This window comes from Phascolarctos cinereus, unplaced genomic scaffold, assembly GCF_003287225.1.
Source record: "Phascolarctos cinereus isolate Bilbo 61053 unplaced genomic scaffold, phaCin_HiC Scaffold_5;HRSCAF=322, whole genome shotgun sequence".
Lineage (NCBI taxonomy): Eukaryota > Metazoa > Chordata > Mammalia > Diprotodontia > Phascolarctidae > Phascolarctos > Phascolarctos cinereus.
Window position 1 is genome coordinate 417,444,739 of NW_027555958.1, and position 23,948 is coordinate 417,468,686.

General features: G+C 39.4%; 1 protein-coding gene across 1 annotated transcript in view; it reads right to left on the minus strand.

Moving 5' to 3' along the window:
• The window catches only part of MROH9 (maestro heat like repeat family member 9), a 73,510-nt gene that overhangs the window by 40,837 nt on the left and 8,725 nt on the right, over positions 1–23,948 (minus strand). The window contains 8 exon segments of the mRNA XM_078154551.1: positions 2,582–2,633; positions 2,636–2,735; positions 5,680–5,829; positions 11,733–11,854; positions 13,669–13,804; positions 15,662–15,766; positions 20,541–20,627; positions 22,163–22,298. Of these exon segments, the coding sequence (XP_078010677.1) occupies positions 2,582–2,633; positions 2,636–2,735; positions 5,680–5,829; positions 11,733–11,854; positions 13,669–13,804; positions 15,662–15,766; positions 20,541–20,627; positions 22,163–22,298 (888 nt within the window).

Sequence of the window (23,948 nt, forward strand, 5' to 3'; positions counted from 1 at the left end):
ACGAGACCAAAGCTCTATATCCTGGACCTCCAGGATCCATGTTCTCAAGTCCCTGAAGAGTTGATACACTTATCTTGGGAGCTTCCATTCTAGGGCCAAACCTAGTTGATTGGAGATGGACTGAGTGCAAACTAGCTCAATTAACCCTCTATAGCTCCTGGCTTTCTCTAGCAAGACTATGTTTTACCTTTACATCCCATCTTGCGGTCCACCAAGGACATCCTCCAAGGACATCTCATCATCTGCTTGTTTTGTGTCCCTCCATTGCAAATATCAATCTCCATAACCTTTTGCTCTTGGTACAGTGATCAAATAAATACTGTTTACTTCTGTAAAGGTTCTATAAATTGGTTGCCTCACTATCTCTGTCACTTCCTAGACCCAAACTCCCTTCCTGGGCCACTACTCTACAGGTGTTGTGTTCCCCCTATTAGAATGTAAGTTCCTTGAGGGTGGGGATTGGTTGTCATTTTTATTTTTTAATCTTCAGCTCTTAGCACAGTAGCTGGTACATAGTAAATACGCAAAAAATAGGTTTTTTTCCTTCATTCATCCAAGTGGAGGGACAGGAATCAGAAGCCTTGGTTGTACTTTTTTTTTTATATACAACACAAATAATCATGTTGGAATCCCCAAACAGAGAGAATAATTTCTTTTTCCATTTGGTTTTGTGACTTCTCAACTTCTTGGGACTTCTTCGAAAGGGTTGTAACAAGATTCCAAAGGAAAATGAAGTTGGAAAATCCATTTTCCTCTTTTGCTTCTAAACATTGCCTAACCCTAGTCAGGGACTTGTGATTTATCACCCATGAATTCTGCTCCTCTAGGCAGGTGCACCTATACATTTAGGTCCACCACCACCCCCTTCTTTTTTTTTTTTTAAGGCAATTGGGGTTAAGTGACTTGCCCAGGGTCCCACAGCTAGTAAGTGTCAAGTGTTTGCTCTGAGGATGGATTTGAACTCAGGTCCTCCTGAATTCAGGGCTGGTGCTCTATCACTGCACCACCTAGCTGTCCCTACCACCCCCTTCTAATCCAGTAGCTTGGTACCACTGTGGCATTAAACAGGATACATAGAAGGAGTCTCTACTTCAGAAGATGTTGGCTCAACATTGAGGTCATTGTTGCTGGTGGTTCTGGCTCTTACTGTTCTCTTTCTGGAGTGCTAACCCCTATTACCTAATCTTTCTGTGCCAGTGTTTGACCCGATGCCCGATCCCTCCATGACTCCTCCTATGTCTTATTAATCCCTTGGTTCCCTGTGCCCTTATGTTTCCTAGACTAGTGTTTTCTGTTTAATCCTCTCGATTATGACCACTTATGCCATCTTGGACTGCCATTGCTCTCAGATCTGTCTCCTTTCATTCTGCTTATATTATAGACTTTGGTCCAGACTGTTAACTTGGAACTCCATTGCCTAGTATGGAATCCCACTTTCCTCTAGCTGCTCCCTTGCATCAAGGTTGATAGTCATGATGTTGAATTATGCTTCTCCACCTGGATAGGCTGGTACTACCTAATCTCCTATTTAGATGTCCTCTTCAGATGCTCAATTTTCAGGCTCTCTCTGGCCTCAGATCAGAAGCTAAGGAAACTTAGAGCTGGAAGGAACCTTGGACAACATTTAGGCTAACCCCCTTATTTTCATATAAAGATAATCAGGCCTGGAGAAGGGTGGTGATATCCGTGAGGTCACTGCTAGTATGTGAGCAGAGCCAGAGATACTGATGCCTATTCTACCGCATGATGTCCCCAAATAGAAAATCCTAGTCCTACCCTCATTTTTTTTATGTAAATCTTAGTGTTGAGATGTATTCATTTTTGCCTGGAAACAGTGTCTAATTAAATTCACCTGGTTCTAATTATCCCATCCCTTTTTTATTACTTTCACACTGATATGCTAGGTTTGTATTCTATTGCCACTAAGTGGGTTATCTAGCATTTATTAAACATCTTCTACGTGCCAGGCACTGTGCTAAGCCCCAGAGATATGATGAAAAGCAAAAGACAGTCCCTGCTGTCAGACTAATGTAAGAGACAACATGTAATCAATGATATATAGATAAGCTATATACAGGAGAAATTAGAGGTAATGAAGAGAGAGCAGACACTTGTCTTAAGAGGGATCAGGAATCTTGAGTATTATTCTTTCCACAAAAAAACCTTCCTATCCTTTGTCTCCTCACCTAATGGGTTCCCTGCTAAATTTTCTCTTGCACATTCTTATGTCCCACCTTTTCCATTCTCAAAATTCCCAGGTCATATAGCCCTGGATCATACTAGGAATTAAGAGCACAGACAACTAGAAACTTCCATCTGTAGCTGGGGAACTGAAGATTTCAGTTCATCTTACTAATGGGTGGAAGTGAGAGCCCTCCTCTTGGTTAATAAAGAGAGCACTTCACACCATTCCGGTAGATGTCCCAAGACTTCCATCAAGGAGAATAAGAAAATACCCATTTGTCAGGAAAATCCACTACTGTTTCAAGGGACAATGGTCAGTCCCTAAAATACAGGCATCAAGAAAGCAACATTTATAAGCTCTGGGTGAATATGCCCTTCATAAAAGAAACTTTCTCACCTGTTTACTGGATACATATAGTCCAAAAGTTGAAAGACAACTTTCTGGGGCAGGAGCGAGTCAACAAGGTGACTACCTGCAGCAATGCATGCTTTAGAATGTTGGGTGACTCACTACTCAATTGCTTATGAATATAATCCACAATCTTAGCTGCCTGGAAGAGAAACAGTACATCAGAAACTGTCTTCTTTGATGTTCTTCCTACTGTTTTGAATATGAATAATATGGCCCTAAGCTTCTTGAGGTTATGGCAAAATTCCACAGAATTCACCTCTCTAATTCAAGAAAATCAAGAACTGGAGGTAAGAATGTAAACCTCATCATTCATCAACAGAAAGAACAATGAACTGGGGGAAAGGGTAATCCAAAGCATTTTATGCTAAAAAAAATACATATATATTTAGGGAAGAAATAAACCTGCACATCCTTGAATGACAAACTAAGATCCATCTATTCTAAAATTCCTTGAAAACATGTCTTGGAAAGTCAGTTCAAGTGCAACCTGAATAGGAGAGTTTTCCTGACAACCTGATTTTTAGTGCTCTTCTCCAGTGGAACACAGTAGACACTTAATAAATGCTTGTTGACTTGACTTGAGGACTCAAATTACATGTAAATGTTGTTTCCCTCTAGTAGAATCAAACAAACTCTTTCATTTTGCCTTTCTATCCATAGAACTTAGAACAATGTCTTGCGTACAGAAAGCACTTAATGCCTGATGTTTTTATTGTCAATTCTGTCATGATCAATGAAATATGTCAGCTTCATGAAACCAGTTAAAATAACTTGCTGAACAAGCCATCTATGTGTCATCCAGTATGTTATCTCGATGATACCAATGTTGATATTGTTTGCATTTATAACATACATTGTCTTATTTGATCCTCACAAAAATCCTCATCAGATTTGTAGTGCAAGAAGTTTTGCCCTTTTCCTCACTTCCTCTTTAACTATCTGCAGTCTGGCTATTCATTCAAGTGAAACCACTCTTCCTGAGATTATCAGTGTTCACTTAATAGCCACATGTAATGGCTTTTTCTCAATCTTCAACCTTCTTAACAGCTCTGTATTTTTGACACTACAGAATACCCTTTTCTCATTGATTATCTCTTCTCTTTGTTTCTGTGACAATACCCTCTCTTGGTTTTCCTACCTGTATGATTGCTCCTTAGTCACCTTTGCTGGATCTTAATCGAGGAGCCACCTACTAACCATGTGTTTCCCCCAAGACTCTGTCGTGGGCTCTCTTCTCTTCTTACATGCTATTTATCTGATTATCTTGCTAGCTCCCATGGCATCTCTATAGCTCCTCAGATCTATTTATCCAGCCCTAACTTCTGTCCTGACCTCCAGTCTCACATCTACAATTGCTTAATGAACATCTCAAATTAAATGTCCCATAGACATCTGAAACTCAACATGTCCAAAACTTAACTCATTATCCTTCTCAAAGGACTCTATCTTCTTCAAACTCCGTATTTCTGTTGAAGGCATCATCATCCTTCCAGGCACCCAGGTTTGCACCCTAGGTATCATCCTTGACTCCTCATTCTCTTTCACCCTCCCCATCCGATTGGTTGCCCAAATCCTACTGATTTGTAACATTTCTCATACGCACCTCTTTCTCTTTTCTGACATTGCCACCACCTTGGTATCAGCCTTCAACACCCCATGTGTGAGCTATTGTAATAAGCTATTGGTTGCTTTCCCTCACTCGTTTCTCCCCACTCCAGTCTACCTCCACTCAGCTATCAAAGTGATCTTCCTAAAACAGAGTTCTGACCACATTACCACTCTTCCGCCTCTCCTCCCCAATCAAAGAACCTCCAGTGGCTCCCTAGTACCTCCAGGCTAAAAGCCTTTCTTTGGCTTTTAAATTTCTAACCATTTTCTGCTTGTCTAGGCTTCTTAGATCTTACTCTCCCTCAATGCACTCTATGATCCAGTGACACTAGACTTCTTGCCGTTCTTTACACCAGACACTCCTCCTGACTGTACATTTTCACTTGCTTTCCTTCATGTATGGAAAGCTCTCTCTCTTCATCTCCTGGCTTCCTTCAAGAGTTAAAGACAAAAGACCTGGAAGCAAAAACCAACTTCACCATTAGTTATGTGACTTTAAGCATGTCCCTTAACATGTCTCTGGGACTTGGTTTCCACATCTATTAGACGGAGATAATAATACTAGACAGAATCTAACTAAGGCACAGCAAATGGAGTTTTTGCTTCAGGGTCCTACACTTTCTCCCTAGGAAAGCGTCTTTCAATGATTCTTCTCCAAATCAACCACTATCTTTGCCTCAGCTAATGTTCTTATGGAGTCTATGAAAACAATCACACTCATGAGATTCTCTGGGATACCAGCTGCACGTTACCAGTGAGAGAAACAATTGATAACCAATAATTTGGGGAGATTTAGAGCTCTTCTCTTCTTTCAAAGTCCTCATTTTAAAAGTTCAGTCTCTTGAAGGACATTACTGACAATGAAATTGAATTAACTCTTCTCCATCTTGGTCAGAACCCCATTGTGTCCTACACTAGCTTAGGTGGAGATGGATCCTTTTGTCTAGATAGCTCAAGGCTGTGGGTAGTCTGGGTACAGAGAGAGTTTCTCTGTCCAAGGGTGACATGATGTCATTCTCAGCCCTTCATTTTAATATAGCTCACCTTCCATTTTATCATCCAATCAGAGTTGATTGCCACCCTTTAGGAACATGTATTCTTTGAAGGGTATATGAACTGTAAGCCTGCTGCCATGATTGTCTTTGGTTTAAGACAGCCAGCCAAATGACCACCCTTTTATTAATAATGGGCTGGCGTTATTAACAAAATGATTAAATTACTCAGAAACTGTTTCTTGAACCTTTTTAATCATCACACCAGCATGACTGCACCCCCAGAGGGGCTTGGAGTAGATGATCTTTAAGAGTCCCTTCCAATTTTAAATCTATCATCCTATGAGTTATAACAAGAGGCAAGGACAGAAAAAGGAGGATGTGTATTATAGTAGAATTCCCTCTTCCCCACCCCACCCAAAGGGGAAAAACAAAACAAAACAAGTGAATCTATGCTTTGTTATTATTAACCAAGGCTCTTACCCCAGTTACTTTAGTGCCATAGTCCATTAGGACCAGTTTCAACAAGATTGATGCTTTTGTTGCAGTCTTCAATGGAGGGCTGCAAAGTTTCTTCAGAAGACCAAAGACAAAGTCATTCAGCAGGTATGGTGGCAAGTATTCACCTATATACTGAAACCAAACAGGAAACAGCCAATCAGCCAGAGAGAGGCTTGATTCTGATGGGGTAATGGGACCTGCCTCCCTAAAAAGAAAAGACCATGTCTTTGAAAGCAAACCAGTCCCTGAATTTTCCCATACATTTCAGCATCCCAGATAACTGGCCTCTGCCCAAGGCAACTGGACCACCCCAGCCCACCTAGATCACCTAATTAGCTTACTTGACAGTGCTTTCACTTTAGCTCTTGGCCCACCCCAGACTACTTGCATATATCTACCACTCCTTAATCCCACTAGATCATCTAATTAGCCTACTTGATGTTCTTTCACATCTGGCCCACTCTGATTATTTATTACTCCTTAATCCCACCCAGATCCTTTCACTGTCCTTTTTGTATATAAGTGTCAGTCTCACTCCCAATAAATTGCAGGTTCACTAAGAACCCTGCTTGCCACTATTGCATTACAATAAACCTTGCCACTTTGACTGGAAGAAGGTTTGAGTGTATGAATTCTTTTCAGGAGACTCCACCCTGTACCTGATATTTCAGGATCGCAGCAACCCCAAACTAAATCAATTCCTTTGCATAAAGCAGATTTTTTTTTCCCTAGAGCAAAATAAAGAGAGAATATCCTCTTGGGGTGAAGACAGCCAGAATACAATGGAGGTAAGAGGGAACACAATTATATTTACTTCTCTACACCATGGTTGTGTGAACCCAGACTGGACATGGTCCTGGTGGGTGGAAATTAAGACTGACAGGAGTCTGGAGACACAAGAGGTAGAATAGTAACAGGGATGCATTGAAAGGAACTTCTGGTGGAAATGGGAGGACTCTGCTTCTTCCTGTCATAATGACACCAGGCAGAGAAGGATACAACACAAATATGTCAGTGTCTAAAATATGGAAGATAAAATCCACAGGAACTGAGCTATGTAGCAAAGGTGGGTAAAAAATGCCCCACTACATATTTGAGTAACGTGTTCTCATTGTAACCTCAGGAAATTTCCCCTTTTATTTATTTATTTATTGCTAGGCAATGGGGTTAAGTGACTTGCCCAGGGTCACACAGCTAGTAAGTGTTATATGTCTGAGGCTGGATTTGAACTCGGATCCTCCTGAATCCAGGGGCAGTGCTCTATCCACTGTACCACCTAGCTGCCCCAAAATTTCCCCTTTTACGGAGGCAGTACTGTATGTGGTAAATAGAGTACTCAACTTGAAATCAGAAAGACTTGGGTTCAAATCCTGCCTCAGACACTTAACAGTTGTCTGACCATAAGCAAATCACTTAAACCCTCTGTGCCTCAGTTTCCATATCTCTAAGAAGAGGAGGTTGGATGCAATGCTTTCTAAGGTCCTTTCCCACTCTAAATATATGATCCTTATGTTCCATATCATTCCTCCCCCCACCCCAAGATGGCATGCATTCTGAATACCTCTTCCCCTAATCTTCCCTCCTTTCTATCTCTCCCCCCTTTCTCTTATCCCTTTTCCCTTCTATTTTCCTGTAGGGCAGGATAGATTTCTGTATCCCATTTCCCATATTTCTTATTTCCCAGTGGCATGTGAAAACAATTTAAAAAAATTTTTTAAAATTTTTTTTTACTTTTTAGCTAGGCAATGGGGTTAAGTGATTTGCCCAGGGTCACACAGCTAGTAAGTGTTATGTGTCTGAGGTCAGATTTGAACTCAAGTCCTCCTGAATCCAGGGTCGGTGCTCTCTCCACTGTGCCACGTAGCTGCCCTGAAGACAATTTTTTAACATGTGTTTTTAAAACTTTGGGTTTCAAATTTTCTCCCTTCCTTTCTCCCCACCCACCCTCTTTGAAAAGGCAAGCAACTCGATACAAGTTATACACGTGTAGTCATACAAAACACGTCCATAGTAGTCATGTTGTGAAAAACTAAGTATATTTCCTTTCATCTTATCCTGCTGCCCATTTATTCTATTCTCTCTTTTGACCCTGTCCCTCCTCAGAAGTTTTTGCATCTCATTGCCCCCTCCCCCAATCTGCCCTCCCCTCTATCATTACCCTGCTCTCTTGTCCCCCCCCCCCATTTTCCTGTAGGGTAAGATAGATTTCCACACCCAATTGAGTATGAATGGTATTCTCTCCTTAAACCAAATCCTATGAGAATAAGATTCACTCATTCCCTCTCACCTTCTCCCCCTTTCCCCTCCACTGTAAAAGCCTTTTCTTGTCTGTTTTATGTGAGGTAATTTACCCTATTCTACCTCTACCTTTCTCCTTCTTCCAATATAATCCTTTCTCACCCCTTGATTTTATTCTCCATATATCACCCCTTCATCTTCAACTTATGTGCCCTCCATCTATCTATCTATCTATCTATCTATCTATCTATCTATCTATCTATCTATCTATGTATCTATCTATCTGTCTATCTATCTACATACATATAATTTTTTCCCCTCCAACTACCCCAATACTGATAGAGGCCTCATGAGTTACAAATATCATCTTTCCATGCAGGAATATAAACAGCTCAACCTTAATAAGTCTCTTATGATTTCTCTTTCCTATTTACCTCTTCATGTTTCACTTGAGTCTTGTATTTGAAAGTCAAATTTTCTATTCAGCTCTGGTCTTTTCATCAAGAATGCTTGAAAGTCCTTTATTTCACTGAATGACCATTTTTTCCTCTGAAGGATTATACTCAGTTTTTCTGGGTAGGTGATTCTTGGTTGTAATCCTATCTCCTTTGCCCTCTGGAATATTATATTCTATGCCCTCTGGTCCCTTAATGTAGAAGCTGCTAAATCTTGTGTTATCCTGATTGTGTTTCCACAACACTTGAATTGTTTCTTTCTGGGTGCTTGAAATATTTTCTCCTTGACCTGGGAACTCTGGAATTTGGCTATAATATTCCTAGGAGTTTTCCTTTGGGGATCTCTTTCAGAAGGTGATCGATGGATTCTTTCTATTTCTATTTTGCCCTCTGGTTCTAATATATCAGGGCAGTTTTCCTTGATAATTTCTTGAAAGATGATGTCTAGGCTCTTTTTTTGATCATGGCTTTCAGATAGTCCAATAATTTTTAAATTCTCTCTCCTGGATCTATTTTCCAGGTCAGTTGTTTTTCCAATGAGATATTTCACATTGTTTTCTATTTTTTCATTCTTTTGAATTTGTTTTACAGTGACTTGATTTCTCATAAAGTCACTAGCTTCCAATTGTTTCATTCTAATTTTTAAGGAAGCATTTTCTTCAGTAAGCTTTGGGACTTCCTTTTCCATTTAGCCAATTTTGCTTTTTAAGGCATTTTCCTCTTCATTGGCCTTTTGCCATTTGGGTTAGGCTATTTTTTAAGGTGTTATTTTCTTCAGTATTTTTTTGGGTCTCCTTTAGCAAGCTGTTGACTTGTTTTTCATGATTTTCTTGCATCACTCTCAGTTTTTCCTCTACTTTTCTTACTTGCTTCTCAAAATCCTTTGGCCTGGGACCAATTCATATTTTTCTTGGAGGCTTTGGATGTAGGAGCTTTGACTTTGTTGTCTTCTTCTGGTTGTGTGTTTTGATCTTCTTTGTTACCAAAGAAAGATTCTGTGGTCTGATTCTTTTTGCGCTGCTTGTTCATGATTGATCCCAGCCAATTACTTGAGTTATAAACTCTTTGTTAAGGTAGGAGTCTGCTTCCAGTGTGGAGAATGTACTGTCCCAAGCTTTGAGGGTTTTGTGTAGCTGTTTTCAGAGACACTTCTAGGGACCTGTAAATTTTCAGTTCTTCCAAGGTGGTATGATAAGAGGCGAGGTGTTTACTCCTTTCCTGGCCTGTGCTCTGGTCTGTGAGTGACCACAAGCACTCTTTTCTGTCTTGGAACTGTGAGGAGGATTTTCTCTTCACTACCACTACAAATTCCACCATGCCAGCACTCCTCCCTGCCCCAGGACTACCACCAGAACTGTGACCCAGATCCAAGCACAGGCAAAGCAAGAGAATCCTGCACCAGCAGAGAGATCCCTGCAATCCCCCTCTGATCAGCCACTCAATTCCCCCTCAGTCTGTGGGCCAGAAGCTCAGGAGGCAGCCATAGCCCTGGGACCAAGCTTTCGGACTGGGGCTAGGACCGTTCTTCTTTCTCACCAGCACAGTCACAGACTTTTCCTACTGACCTTCTAAGTTGTCTTTGGTGATCGTGGGTTGAGAAGTCAGGAAACTGCCACAGATGTCCCTGGTTCAGTCCTCTCAGGGCTGCTCCAGGTTTGCTGAGGCCTGTTTTACCTGTGCGCCTACATCAAACTGTGCTCTTCTTTCCACCTGGCAAGATATACCTTTATGATCAACCATTCAGGCTGTCTTGGGCGTAAATTTGTTTCACTCTGTCTTTTTGTGGGTTCTGCTGCTTTAGAATTGGTTTAGAGCCATTTTTTACAGATATTTGGTGGAGAGTTCAAGCAAATCACTGCTTTTACTATACCATCTTGAATCCACCCCCTGGAGAGTATTTTATAAGACATTTATTCTGTATGCTTCACAGTTAAACTTGGGGGGGAAAAAACGAAACAAGAAAACTGTTGGGGTTTTCTATCTCTCACACAGTGAGTCTTTCCTTGATTTCCATTGGCTGAAATAACCCAGAGTCTGGGGCTGGGGTGAAGGAAGGGGGCTTAAAGCATTTCTTCTTTTCTAGAGAGAAAAGAAGGCTGACAAAATGATAGACAGAGAGAGAGTGAAGGAAGGAGACCAGAGAGAAGAGAAAGACCTGCCCTAAGAGCTAGGAATATGGAGACAGAGCAATCCATGAGGTCTGTTGACTTTGTCCCTTTCAGGAATGAAGAGGAAGCAAGCTAGGCCCTACAGGAACCTTATGGACCACATTTATACCCTCAATTTCTAGCATACTAGCCTGATTATAGTCCTTGCTCCATGTAGGTTTCTTATTTTGAATTGAGTTGCTGATTCAAATATGATAAACCAGGAGATATATTCTAGCCTGTTGTTGTCTGTCCTTCCTTTAGGACACCAGTGGTATTATGAGGTGATGTCTTGACTTGCCAGTGATTTTGATTTAAGTGAGGCAGGGTTGCACAAAATCAGGGGCTTCTTCCAGAGTCATCAGAGTCCAGCAGCAGGAGAAAAATTAGGATGACTAGTGATGGCCTGGAATGCATGCATGCCCTTGGTGTCTTTGATATCTGCCCAAGCTCTAAGAGCTCCAAAGTACCTCCTTCAGCTGCCTCGATGGCCTTTGGAACAAATTGTCCTCATCTGCCTGTTCTGCCAATGAAAGTCTTAACATGGAGTATTCAGAGAGGATTAGCCCTTCTAGTGTGAGAGCTTACCGAGCCCTTTTTTCAGGGCTGGCTGCATTCCACTTTTGTTGTCCCTTTCACCCAGCTCTTACCTGTGGTTCTCGGGATTTTATCATTGAGGAAACTGCTCTGAGAAATGATTTGATTTCCCAGTGTTCACAAAGGTAGCAAGTGTTGGAGCTAGGAAACTGTCAGGTTTTGTTACTCCAAATATATCACTTTCCTTACTATACAATCTCAAACATTAAAAAGTTTTGAGTTCTACTCAATTTCTAAACTTTTTTTTTTTTTGCTGTGATATAGCACGTTAGAGAGGGGCTGTCCTTTGAGTCAGGAAGACCTGGGCTCAAATTCTGCCTCTGGAGTATATTGGGTATGTAACCCTGGGAAACTCATGTAACCTCTCTTTGTCTCCAGCAAATTCTCTAATTTAGAGATGAATTGCCTACTGGCATTGGTGAAGGATGTTACCACACAAGGAGTTACCTGTACCAATGAGATCACACGTCCTTCCTCCATACCTCCACAAAGAAATGTATTGGAAATATTCAAATAAGAATGATTGGAGCAGTGTTATGCCATTAAACGTGATTCAATGCCTAGTCTACAGTACATAAATCATCAAAGGTTGAGTTACCATAGCAATAGCAGCATTGTTTTTCTGAAAGGTACTAGGCGTGAAGTCATTTTCAAAAGGGTTGATACACTTGCAGTTTTCTGGTCCTCGCGATTCCATCATTAGATACGCACACAAATCCTCTGTATAAAAAAAGGGCTCATATTAATGTTCCCATTTGCATTCTGGGGGGGAAGAACTGTAATGTTTAATTCTCTCCCTGGATGATCCAGCAACTCGCATTGATTTTCTGAATGATGCTGACTCCACTGCTAGACTGGGTGTGCAAACTGGCACAGACTCATAGAACCAGCACTTTGGAAGAGAATAGCTTAGGCCTCAAAGAAGTCAGGCTGTGGTATGTGATTGATTCCATACGCCAAAAGGCTTTCAGATGTGCTCTTTATGTGACTCTTGATCAGCATGAAAGAATGTTTAAAACAACACCACCACTTGGGAGAATCAATGGTAGGCCAGCAGTCAATAACAGTTGGAATGGATCCATTGAATGGGATTCAGTGGGAGCCTGCTAGAGTCGTGGATTTAGAGCCGGAGGGGACCTGAGATGTTATCCGGTCTAACTCTGTGATTTTACAAATGAGGAAACTGAGGCCCATAGAGGTTCAAAGGTTTGCCCACGGTATTGAGAGAGCTGAGATTTTAACCAATGTCCTTTGACTCTAACTTCAGTGCTCCTTCTACCTAACAGTACTACTGTACATTGAAGTAGTAGATTATAAAATTGGCTAATGTTAAAATAGGGCAGCTAAGTGGCGCCATAGTGCATAGAGCTCCCGGCCTGCTGTCAGGAAGGCTCATCTTGCTCAATTTAAATCAGGCCTCAGGCACTTACTAGCTGTGTGACCCTGGGCAAGTCACTTAACCCTGTTTGTCTCAGTTTCCTCAACTGTAAAATGAGCTAGAGAAGGAAATGGCAAACCACTCCAGTATCTTTGCCAAGAAAGTCCCAAATGGGGTCACAAAGAGTTGGGCATGACTGAACAACCAATGTTAAAATATTCTTGTTCCATGAAATAGCAGAATGCTTATTCCTTGGTGTCAGACTGAAGAATGTGGGGAAAATCTGGTTGTTCTCTGTGGGGCCTTGTATCCTTTTAACTTCTAGTATGCTACTTCTAAACTTTAATGTTGTAGGAAAAGGCAAATTCCAGTGGCTATGGTGGAGAATTCAAGCATTAACTATAGAGAAAGAGTGGCAATAAGGAAGGGGCCTTCCCTCTTTATATCTTTTCCTTAATACATACATACATACATATACATATGTATATATATATATATGTGTGTATATATATATACACACACACACATATATATACATATACATGTATGTATGTGTATATGTGTGTGTATGTGTATGTATGTGCATGCACTCTATCCCTCTATCAGTCTTTTGCTTCAAACCTCACCTTCATTTCTAGATACATCCCATCTTTCTCTTCTCTCCTTTATCGCTTTTCTTAGGTACAAGGGTATGAAAGCGGGAAGGGAGCTAGGGAATAGTAAACACATTCACAATTGCCCTGTTGTAGGGACATGATACGAAGTCTGGGGCCCTGGAAGAAGCCCAGTAGTACCCGGATGAGGAAAGGTAACAGTGCTCCCTGTCTAGTGGCACAACTCCTCTAAAGCTCTTCTAAGTACATGATGTAATAGACTGGAGATGAAATTGGAACATGACCATCTTCAAAACCCAAAAGGATAAGTGGTTCTTCTGGGAGATTTTAGAAAGAAAAAGGAAAAAAGAAAAACAAAGGCTGTTGTACAGGTCTTGTGAACGTGGGAAAAAATAAATTAAAAGTATCACTCATAGGCCAGCACAGGCTATCAGAGAAACCCTGATGTAGAAGTTACACCAGCAGATGTGAGTAGAACAGCCCAGACCAGAAATCTTTGCCTCATCTTGGAACAACCGTGGTGGCCGAGACACCACTCTTACCATTCTGGCATTTTACAATGCAGAGCAGATGATATATCGCCAAAGAAGACTGGACAACAATCGAGGGCTCTTCATGATTGCATAAAATAGCCAGTTCTGCTGCCAGCTGACCCATACATGGAGCATCGACACTTGTCTGACAGAGACAGAGAGAGGACTTAGCTATCTTAATATGCTCTCTATAACATGGAGCATCTCAAAGGGCATAGATACCAATGCCAGATGATGACCCCAATGAATTACTAATTCAATTATGAGTTATTCATTTAATTATGATTAATGAATTACTAGAATACTATTAGAGATATGGCAAGCTATTTACGTATTCAGGGCAGATGGCAGCAGCAGCAGGAGACAAAGTTCATCTGGATTACTGCTGCTGGGAGGCAGGAAGTGCCCTGGGACACAATGAGTTTTCAAATCTGCTGAAAGGGGAGGAGGCACCCCAGAATGAGGTTGCTTTAGCCAGAGCATTGGTGCTAGGCAGAGGAGGGAGCATACTTGGGAAAGACTTTTGATAATATTAGGAGTTGGAGGGGTCTAGAAAGTGCCCCCCGCAAGGCGCTGTTGGTGACGTCTAAACATTCTGCCGTGGCACTAAACCCCAGTGACCCTGACTAGTTACAGATTTGAGTTCCATACCATTAGGCAGAGTTTATAGAAGTAGTCTTAATGCTCTCATCTTCATGTATAGCAAAATGCAGGTTACATCAGATGTCCTTAGACAAATCTCTCTATAACCTCTTGAAATAATCTGACTCCTGTACATGACTGAGATCCCTACTAGAAAATTCATGGCATTACTCCCCTTCACTCACTTTCTATCCCACTCTAGAATAGATTACATTAAAACAGTTTCTAATCTAATCTAATAGATTAGATGAGAATAGTTTGATTAGAACAGAGAGTAAAGAGGAGTCACGGCAGGAATTTTCCAGAAGAGATTTTTAGTTATAGATTGTTCAAAATAGCCTCTGAGTTTCCTTCCAATGTTGTGAAAAATAGAAGGGGCCCAATGGTTTGACCAGCTGTGGTTGGAGCTCATATTACATGCTCCAAACACGGTGCTCTTTAAGAAGGATAGAGAGAAGGATATATATATTTACAGGTCTTCCCAAGTTATAATCTGCTGACATGCTGATTCTGTGCATATAAATGGTCAGCTACACATTGCCAACCCTTTGACTGAATCCAAACTTCACAGAACAAATTCTGGGGGGAAAACAAAACAAAACCAAACAAAATAAAATTGTGAAGTTTGGATTCAGTCAAAGGGCCTCACTTGAAGACCTAAAGGGCCACATGTGACCTTGAAGCCACAAATTCCCCACCCCGAGTTGTAATCCATCATGTATAAGAGTGATTCCCAGCATTATTTCTTTCACAAACCTCTTTGCGAAACAGCAAAACTGTGTTGTGAACCCTCATGGCAATTTAATATCCTACTCATAATATTCTGCAATGTTTTAGTAGTTTAAGGCACCAGTGAATCATTTTCAATGCAAACCCTTTGGACCATGATTGCAACTTGGAATTTTGCAAATCACTAAATGGGCATCATTAATGTATAACTTTGTTTCCAAAGAAAAACATGTTCTAAATTCCAAATATTCTTCTTTACAAAGAGATTGTTTAACATTAGCTATGGCCCAGAGAGCTAGGACAGAAGAGGACCAAATCATCATCCATTCTAGGAATTCTCAGAATTCATGGCCACAAGAAGTTTTGTAGAAGATACATCCATCACTGAGGCATTTATTATGCATTAATGGAGGTGTCCAGACTATTCTTTTGGGAACACTAAGTGATACAGGGATACTTGAGGCTTAAAGATTCTTTTCCTAATGATTCATGCCACCACCAGTGAGGCTCTTGGGCATGCCCCTGTGTCTATTGAGAAAATAGGCAGAAGGATTGGGTTGTAGAACAGGGGGGAGAACTTCAGCAATACAGTCTGCAGAACGAGGTAGCAAAGGAATCTTTTCTGACTTACATATCCCTTAACTTTTCTTTTTGAATACTTTAAGACTCTGCTTATGATGTTCAGGACTCGTTCCTGCAAGTAATAGGTCTCTCTGTTCATCCACATGATCATTTCCTGTTGGGAATGCAAGGGAAGTAAAAGAATGAACACTGGACCAAGAGCTGGATGTAGTATGGACTCCCAGTTTTACCTACTGAGGACTCTGTGGTTCTCAGCAAAATGAGATAGGTTAGTTTAGGGTTGTAGGAATGGATCACAGCTCTAGACTTCTGAGGTTTTCTAGTTTAAACCCTCACCCTCATCCCCTATGATTTTACAGATAAAGAAACTAAGATCCAGGGAAATTGCGTGAGAATAATAAAAGATTATTAATTATTAATTACATATTTATTATTAACCAATAAAATATTAATATTACATTACAAATAATAAATAATACCAATAGCATTAACATTATTAATACATTGCTTTTAGTCTGTTTTACTTTTTTCAATTCTTTTTGAACTTAAATACATAAAGACAAAAAAGAAAACATTTTCATGTACACAGCACGATATACAAAGAGGATTCATTATAAAACCATGAATTTACATTTCATATTTTACTTTTTTGAAAAACTATATAAGTACTACACATAATTTTCAAAGCTACCCTGCTTTCCATACTTCCTTCTAATTTTTTTTTTATTTTCTGCTGTGCACCTTTTAAATTTCTTCCTACCCACTCCAACCTGACCTAGAGATGGCTAACATTAGAATATGTGCATATACACACACACACACACACACACACATATATGTATATATATATATACACACACACATACATATATATACACACACATACATATGTATACATACATATTATTTGTGTATATGTATATTATATATATGTACATGTGAAACCATACTATACGTACTTCTATTCATTAGTTCTTTCTCTAGAGGCAGATGGCAGATAGCATCTTCCTTCATAAGTTCTTTGTAGTTGATTTATTTATACCATTCATAGTGACTTAGTCACTCAAAGTTGTTCTTAAAACAACATTGTTGTTAAAATGTACATTGTTCTCCTGGTTCTGCTCATTCTGTTCTTCATTATTTCATGCAAGGCTTTCCATGTTTTTTTTTTTCTAAACTCATTGAGCTCGTCATTTCTTATAGCATAGTAGTATTCCATCATGATCATATACCACAAATTGTTTAGGCATTCCCTGATTGATGGGCATCCTCACAATTTCTAGTTCTTTGCCACCACAAAGAGAACTGCTATAAATATTTTAGAACTTATAAGTTCTTTTCCTTTTTCCCTAATCATCTTGGGAAAGACCCCTAATAGTGGTATTGCTGGTCAAAGGGTAAAGACAGTTAAATAACTCTTTGGGCATAATTCCAGAGTGCTCTCCAAAATGGTTGAATTAGTTCACAGTTTCACCAACAATAAATTAATGTTCCAATTTTTCCACATCCTCCCAACATTTGTTGCTTTCTACCTTTATCATTTTAGCCATCTGATAGGTGTGAGATTTTATCTCAAAGTTGATTTAAAGTATTTTTTTCATGTGACTATGAATTGTTTTGATTTCTTCATCAAAAAACTGCCTGTTCATATCCTTTGACCATTTATCAACTGGAAAATGAATTGTATTCTCATAGACTTGACAAAGTTATTTATATTTTGTTTAAGATACGAGATCTTTATCTGAGAAATTGTAAAAATTTCCTTTTTTTTTGCTTCCTTCTGATCTTGGGCTATATTGGTTTTATTTGCACAAGAAAAATTTAATATAATCAAAATAATCCATTTTATATTTCATAATGCTCTCTATTTCTTGTTTATTCATAAATTGTTTGCCCATCCATAAATCTGATAGGTAATATGTTCCATTTTCTTGTGATATTTCCCTTTATATTTAGGTCATGCATCCATTTTGATCTCATCTTTGTAAATGGGGTAAGATATTGATCTATGCCCAATTTCTGCCAGACTGCTTTCCAGCTTTCCCAACAATTTTTACCAAACAATCCATTCTTACCCCTAAAATTTAAGGCTTTATACTTGCCAAACACAGGGTTACTATAATCATTTGCTGCTGTTTATTGTATGTCTACCCTGTTCCACTAATCTACCTTTCTATTTCTTAGGCAGTACCAGATAGTTTTGATAATTACTGTCTTATAATGTAGTTTAAAATCTGGTACTGCTAAACCTCCTTCCTTTACACTTTTTTTCCATTAGTTCCTTTGATATTCTTGACATTTTGTTCTTCCAAATTACTATTTTTTCTAACTCAGCAAAACAATTTTTTGGTAGTTTAATTGGGAAGGCATTGGATAAATAGTTTAGGTAAAATTGTCATTTTTATTATATTGGCCCTACCTACCCATGAACTATTAATATTTCTCCAATTATTTAAATATGATTTTATTTGTACTTACTTAAAAGCTACCCCCTCTTTTTTTTCTAGATAAGCAGTCTTTCTCTAACCATTCACAAGCAGTTTTTCTCCAACCATTCATTTAGTTCAATCCATATTAACTTCTACTCCTTACCTCCTTGTGGTAGCTTAAGCAGTATTCCTAAAGATGATCTTCATAGCAAATGAGAAAGTACCCTTGAGGATCCCACAAAGATTTATTCAAGTTTATCCCATTTATAGGGACGATTAAACATATGAGCTTTCTCACTTCAATAACAATGATAGCTAGCATATATATATATATATATATTATATATGTGTATAGCATTTAAGATTTATGAAACAATTTATAAATATATCATTCTATCCTTACAGCAAAATTAGAGTTAGGTGCTATTATTATCCCTATTTTACAGATGAGGAAACTGAGACAGAGGTTAAGTAACTAGCTCAAGGTCACACAGCTAGTAAGTGTCTGAAGATGGATTTGAACTTGGGTCTTCCGGACTTTAAGGTACAAGTTCAATAAGAGGCTCTTGGAATATAGATTTGGGTGAGTTTTTAAAATATAAGCAGGACAACCAAGCTACCTCTCCCCATGACCATGGCTTCAGTTCTACCTGAGTCCCAAGAGTCTTCATGAAAATCATCCCCTATCATGCTTTACTTTATTCCGGTCTGCAAAGAAATGTCTCTCTACCTTGACTGTGTGTTTAGAAAACATTTGTGATTTTAGTCCCTACAACAAGGCCAGAGTTCTTCAATTTTCATAGATCTTCTTAGTGAATATCAGGGTATCTGCTATGAGCTCTACCACACGAGGCGACACCCTAATTGTCACCACTATTAGAATTACCTCACTGGATCAGAACCAGAGGTCTTCCACCATCTGGATGTGACATGGATAAAGGGGGTGGGGCAGACTGGGGTATTTACCAAAGGTGACATTGTCAAAAATAAATAGATATATGTATTGTTAGCCATGATAGGGTGCCACTCTTTGGCTTCACTAGCTCTGTGTGTGCTGGAGAGCAATACTATATAGACACATATGTGTCTATACATGTGTATATATGCATAATTATATACACACATATGTACATATATACACATATATTTGTGTGAATGTGTGTGTGTGTAGTTAAGTGCCTACTATGTGCTATATAATATATTTTGTGGTTCAGTCATTTTTCAGTCATGTCCAACTCTTTGTGACCCCATTTGGGGTTTTCTTGGTAAAGATACTAGAATGGCTTGCTATTTCCTCCTCTGGCTCATTTTTACAGATAAGGAATTGAGGCAAATAGAATTAAGTGACTTAGCAGTGTTACACAGCAGGTGAGTGTCTGAGGCTGGATTTGAACTTTGAAAAAAGAATCTTCCTGACTTCAGACCTAGCACTCTATCCACTATATGTTTGTATGTATGTATATATACATATATGTGTACACAAATACCATATAGAATGAAAAAGCATAGTATAATAGATAGAACTTGTCACTTTGAATCTAAACACCTGGATTTGAGTGTTAGCTCAGACACTAATGAGCAGTGTGATTTTTAGCAAGCCCCTTAGCCTCTTTCCAAATTTCAATTTCTTCACTGATAAAACAGAGCTATTAATACTTAGCTGCCTCTCTTATGGGTTTGTCCTAAAATGATGAAAGTCCTCTGTAAAACACAAAGTGTTTGATAATAAATGAGTTATTATTCAAGTTTATTCAATTCAACTAACATTTATTAAACACTTATTGTGTGTAAAGCACTGTGCTAAGCACAGTATATACAGAGATGAAAAACAGCAGTCCCCACCCTCAAGAGACTTACATTTAAATGATGATATAATTGGAGTGCCATTATAAGGGGGGTTCTTTATTATAGGAAAATACTGCAGATTACATTGTGGAATATCCCTACTCCTAACTCCTTAAAGCAAGCTTATATACACATATTAAAAGAGTATATATTAGTTCTAGTATCAGTAACCACTAACAGGACCATTGTTCTACTTGAAGGATCAGAGACATTAATTTTTGTTTTTTAGTATTTCTATTCATCTTTCCACAGGGATAGGTATTGGATTCATGATTTTCTTGGTACTGTATAGGGAATTCCCAGGTAAGGAAACACCTCTCCCAAGGCAGGTTACCACCTTCTCTGCAAATGAGTCTTAGTCACAAAGCCCTGAGAGGCTTAGTAAGTAGCCTAGCATCCCCTAGGATTTGTCACAGGTGGGACATAAAACAAGGGCTTGTTTTCCATTTCCATAGAAGAGACTAAACCTTTTTTTTTTTGCTACCCAATTCTAGAGATGATGAGAATCACCACCAGAAAATTGAAAGGGAAAGGGAGACAGAGGATAACAACAGAAATATGTCTAGATTCCTGGACACATGACAGGAATATAAACTTTTAATTTCAGTTCAAGATCTAAATAGAAACCACCCTTCCTAGGGTTGCCTACTTTACCCTTAAGAGCTGTAGCTTGTAGAGGTCTTTTGATATCAAGATCAGAAGTGTGTCCTCAAAGGTGGTTAAAATAGTTTGATAGAGTTGCTGTGAGAGAAAAGGAAACCAGAATTATGAGCTGGCCTTAGGCAAAATCCCACCATCAATGAATTTGTACTCATCACAATCTGGGCAGGAGTTGGGATCCAGGGATAACATTATCTTCAAGTGGAGGAGATGTTGATGCCAATATCACCTTTCCTGTAATAGGTGAGCCTAAGACATAAGCCTGACACTGGATACTGATACTGAAGAAACAGGACTAAAGAACTGTCTTTTCTCACCCAGGCCACCTCTTTCTGCTCCCACTCCAATCATCTTAAACATTTTTCATTAATTAGCTTGTTCCTGTGCATCCACTTTACCACCAAACTCTCCTCCATCCACATAGTCCCCTTTTCATCGTCCCTCTCCTCTCCAATCACTCAGTGGGAATTGTAAACTCACTGGATAATACATTTAGAGTTGGGGGGGACTTCAGAAATCATGTAGTCCAACCCTTTCATTTTACAGGTGAGGAAACTGAGGCCCAGAGATATATGATAATGATAATAAGAGCCAGGATTTTGGAATGGAAATAAGCATTTACATAGTGCCTACTGTGTGCCAGGAACTGTGCTAAATGCCTTTTGCAAACATTATTTTGTTTGATCTTCACAATACCGCTGCATATTAGGTGATGTTATCCTCATTTTACACATGAGAAAACTGAGACAGAGAATAAGTGATTTATCCAGGGTCACGTGGCTAGTAAATGACTAAGGTCAGATTTGAACTCAGTTCTTCCTGATTCCAGACCATGTGCCCTATCTACTGCACTACATCACTCCCTTGATATATGGTTATTATTTGATAAACGATATGTAATTTGGGGCAGTTATATGATACAGTAGATAGAGTGCTGGGCTTGGAATCAGGAAGACTCATCTTACTAACTGTGTGGCCCTGGGCAAATCACTTAACCCTAGTTTGCCTCAGTTTCCTCATCTTTGAAATGAGCTGGAGAAGGAAATGGTAAACCATTCCAGTATCTTTGCTAAGAAAACCCTGAATGGGGTCACAAAGAGCTGGACATGATGGAAAAATGACTCAACAACAATATAATTTGAACCCACATCATTCTCAAAATCCAGCACCCTTGGCCCCGTGCCCTTGCCATGTAGAACTCACTAATAGATCCATCTTCCTCTCTTAGTGAGGAGAACTTGGGGCAGTGTACTTGGTGACCATCAATCCTTGTCTAAGCCACATGTGAGAATAGAAGCCAGATGTCCTCTCAGCCCAAGAAGAAAGGTGGACACCAAGAGAATGATTCTGGAAAAGGGAAGTAGAACGACATCTGGTGAAAGGAATGAAGGGCCTCTGTGGTTTCTAGGACTTTGGCGTTAGAAGGGATCGTCTGGATGCAGCCTGCCTCTTCCCAAGCCCCATCTTTCCCAATTAAGGAAGACTAGGCCCAGAGGACTAAATGACTTGCCAATGGTCACTTAGTTTGTGGCCGAGATGGTAGTAGAACGCATGTCTTTTTCCCCCTCGTCCATTTCTCTGTCCACCCACAGTAAATGAATAGCATAGAACGCTACCTCGATGTCTTCTAAGTCATCTCGACTCATCTGCCTTTGTTTTAGTATTTCTATGTCAGGCATGGAGAACACATTTTTAAAGCATTCCTGTGTTTTCTTCAACTGGGTATCAAATTGCTCTAAGGGATCCACATAGCTAGGAGGAGAAACAGAGCATTTGGTCACTTTTATTCTGTTAGTATGGTCAACTGAGGATCAGGACAAACTCATTTATGGGGTAGGGTTGTGACCTGAAGTATAACCTTCTTTGAATGACAAAGAAAGGAGTAACCTACTCCTGTTCAACAAAATCATTTGCCAATAGCCACTCAACTTTTTTTAAGAGCCTACCATATGTAATGCAAAAGTGATTGATTTAATATAAGGCATACTTCTTAGAAATACTCCATAAAAGCTGGACTCCCTAATTCCTGAGGCCAGACAGGATGAAGCTGGTGGATTGCTTGAACTCAGGTGTTCTGAGCTACAGTAAAGCCTATCAGGTGTCTACACTAAGTCTTGTGCTATTATGGTGAGCCCTTGGGAGCAGAGGGCCACCAGGCTGCCTAAGAATGGGCCAACCAGCCCGGTCAGTCCAGAGCAGGCTAAGGCACTTATGCCAACCAGAATTTTGAGCAGGCCTATGAGTGATTATTTCTCCTCTAGTCTGGACAAGACCTAGTTTCAAAAAACCAAAACAAAACCAAAAATATCTCTACAACAAACCATCAAAATCAAGTTGCTTTAAATGTAGTTGAGCAATGCAACTGGTCTCTGTTAAGTAATAGAATTAGAGTAATCTGTTGAAAATATTTCACATAAATAAGTGAATGATTGAGATTACCTTACTTTCCTAGAGGTTTTTATTATTATATTATTACATTATGTTATATCACATCATATCATATCATAGTATGTCATGTCATGTTATATTACATCATATCATATCATATTGTATAATATTATAATAAGCAAATGCTTGTTCCCCAAAATTAATCCTGAATAGGAGACTTTCAGAAATAGTAGAAAGAAGTAGGGGGAAAACTTGGCCAGGGAAGAAGAGAGTTTTGCCCAGTAAGCCACCTCATGCCTGGCTGTCTGCCCCTTGGATCAGTTCTTTTAAGCGCCTTTGGTTTTGCATGGTTTCTTTGCTTCTTCTGCTTTTGATCCACACATTCTCTGCAAACTTTGAGTTTTTTTCCAGTTGTTTTCATTTGTTGCAGTCACATCAGAGAGCTTTTGGTATCAGGGATGGGCTCAGGGTCTTTGTCCCTCAGGTGAGGACAACCTGCCTATCTGCACACAGTGACTTGGAAAGAGTTTGCAGCTCGGAATAGAATTGTTTTTCTAACCAAAATACTATAAAACCAGAAGCAACCAGACCGAGGAGACAAAATTCATTCATCTCCAACAAGCAAATAAGATAAATGATCTTTTGTTTTGTTTTTGAAACTGGTCTGCCTAACACAGTGATTTTATTGAATACAACTGACAATGTTTGTATTGCTCATTTGCACTTGAAATCTTACTTTCTTATAAAAATAGGATGGGAGGAGGGTGCAGCTAGGTGGTGCAGTAGATAGAGCACCTGCCCTGCAGTCAGGAGGACCTGAGTTCAAATCCATTATCAAACACTTACTAGCTATGTAACCCTGGGGTAAGTAATTTAACCCTGATTGCTCCCCAAAAGAGAAAAAAATAGTATTTTTCATTAACTTAATATAATTTGTGATGGTATTTCCTCCTTTGTACTTACTTCAAGTTCTCATATATCTCAGAAAAATCTCATTTGGTTCTAATGTTGCTG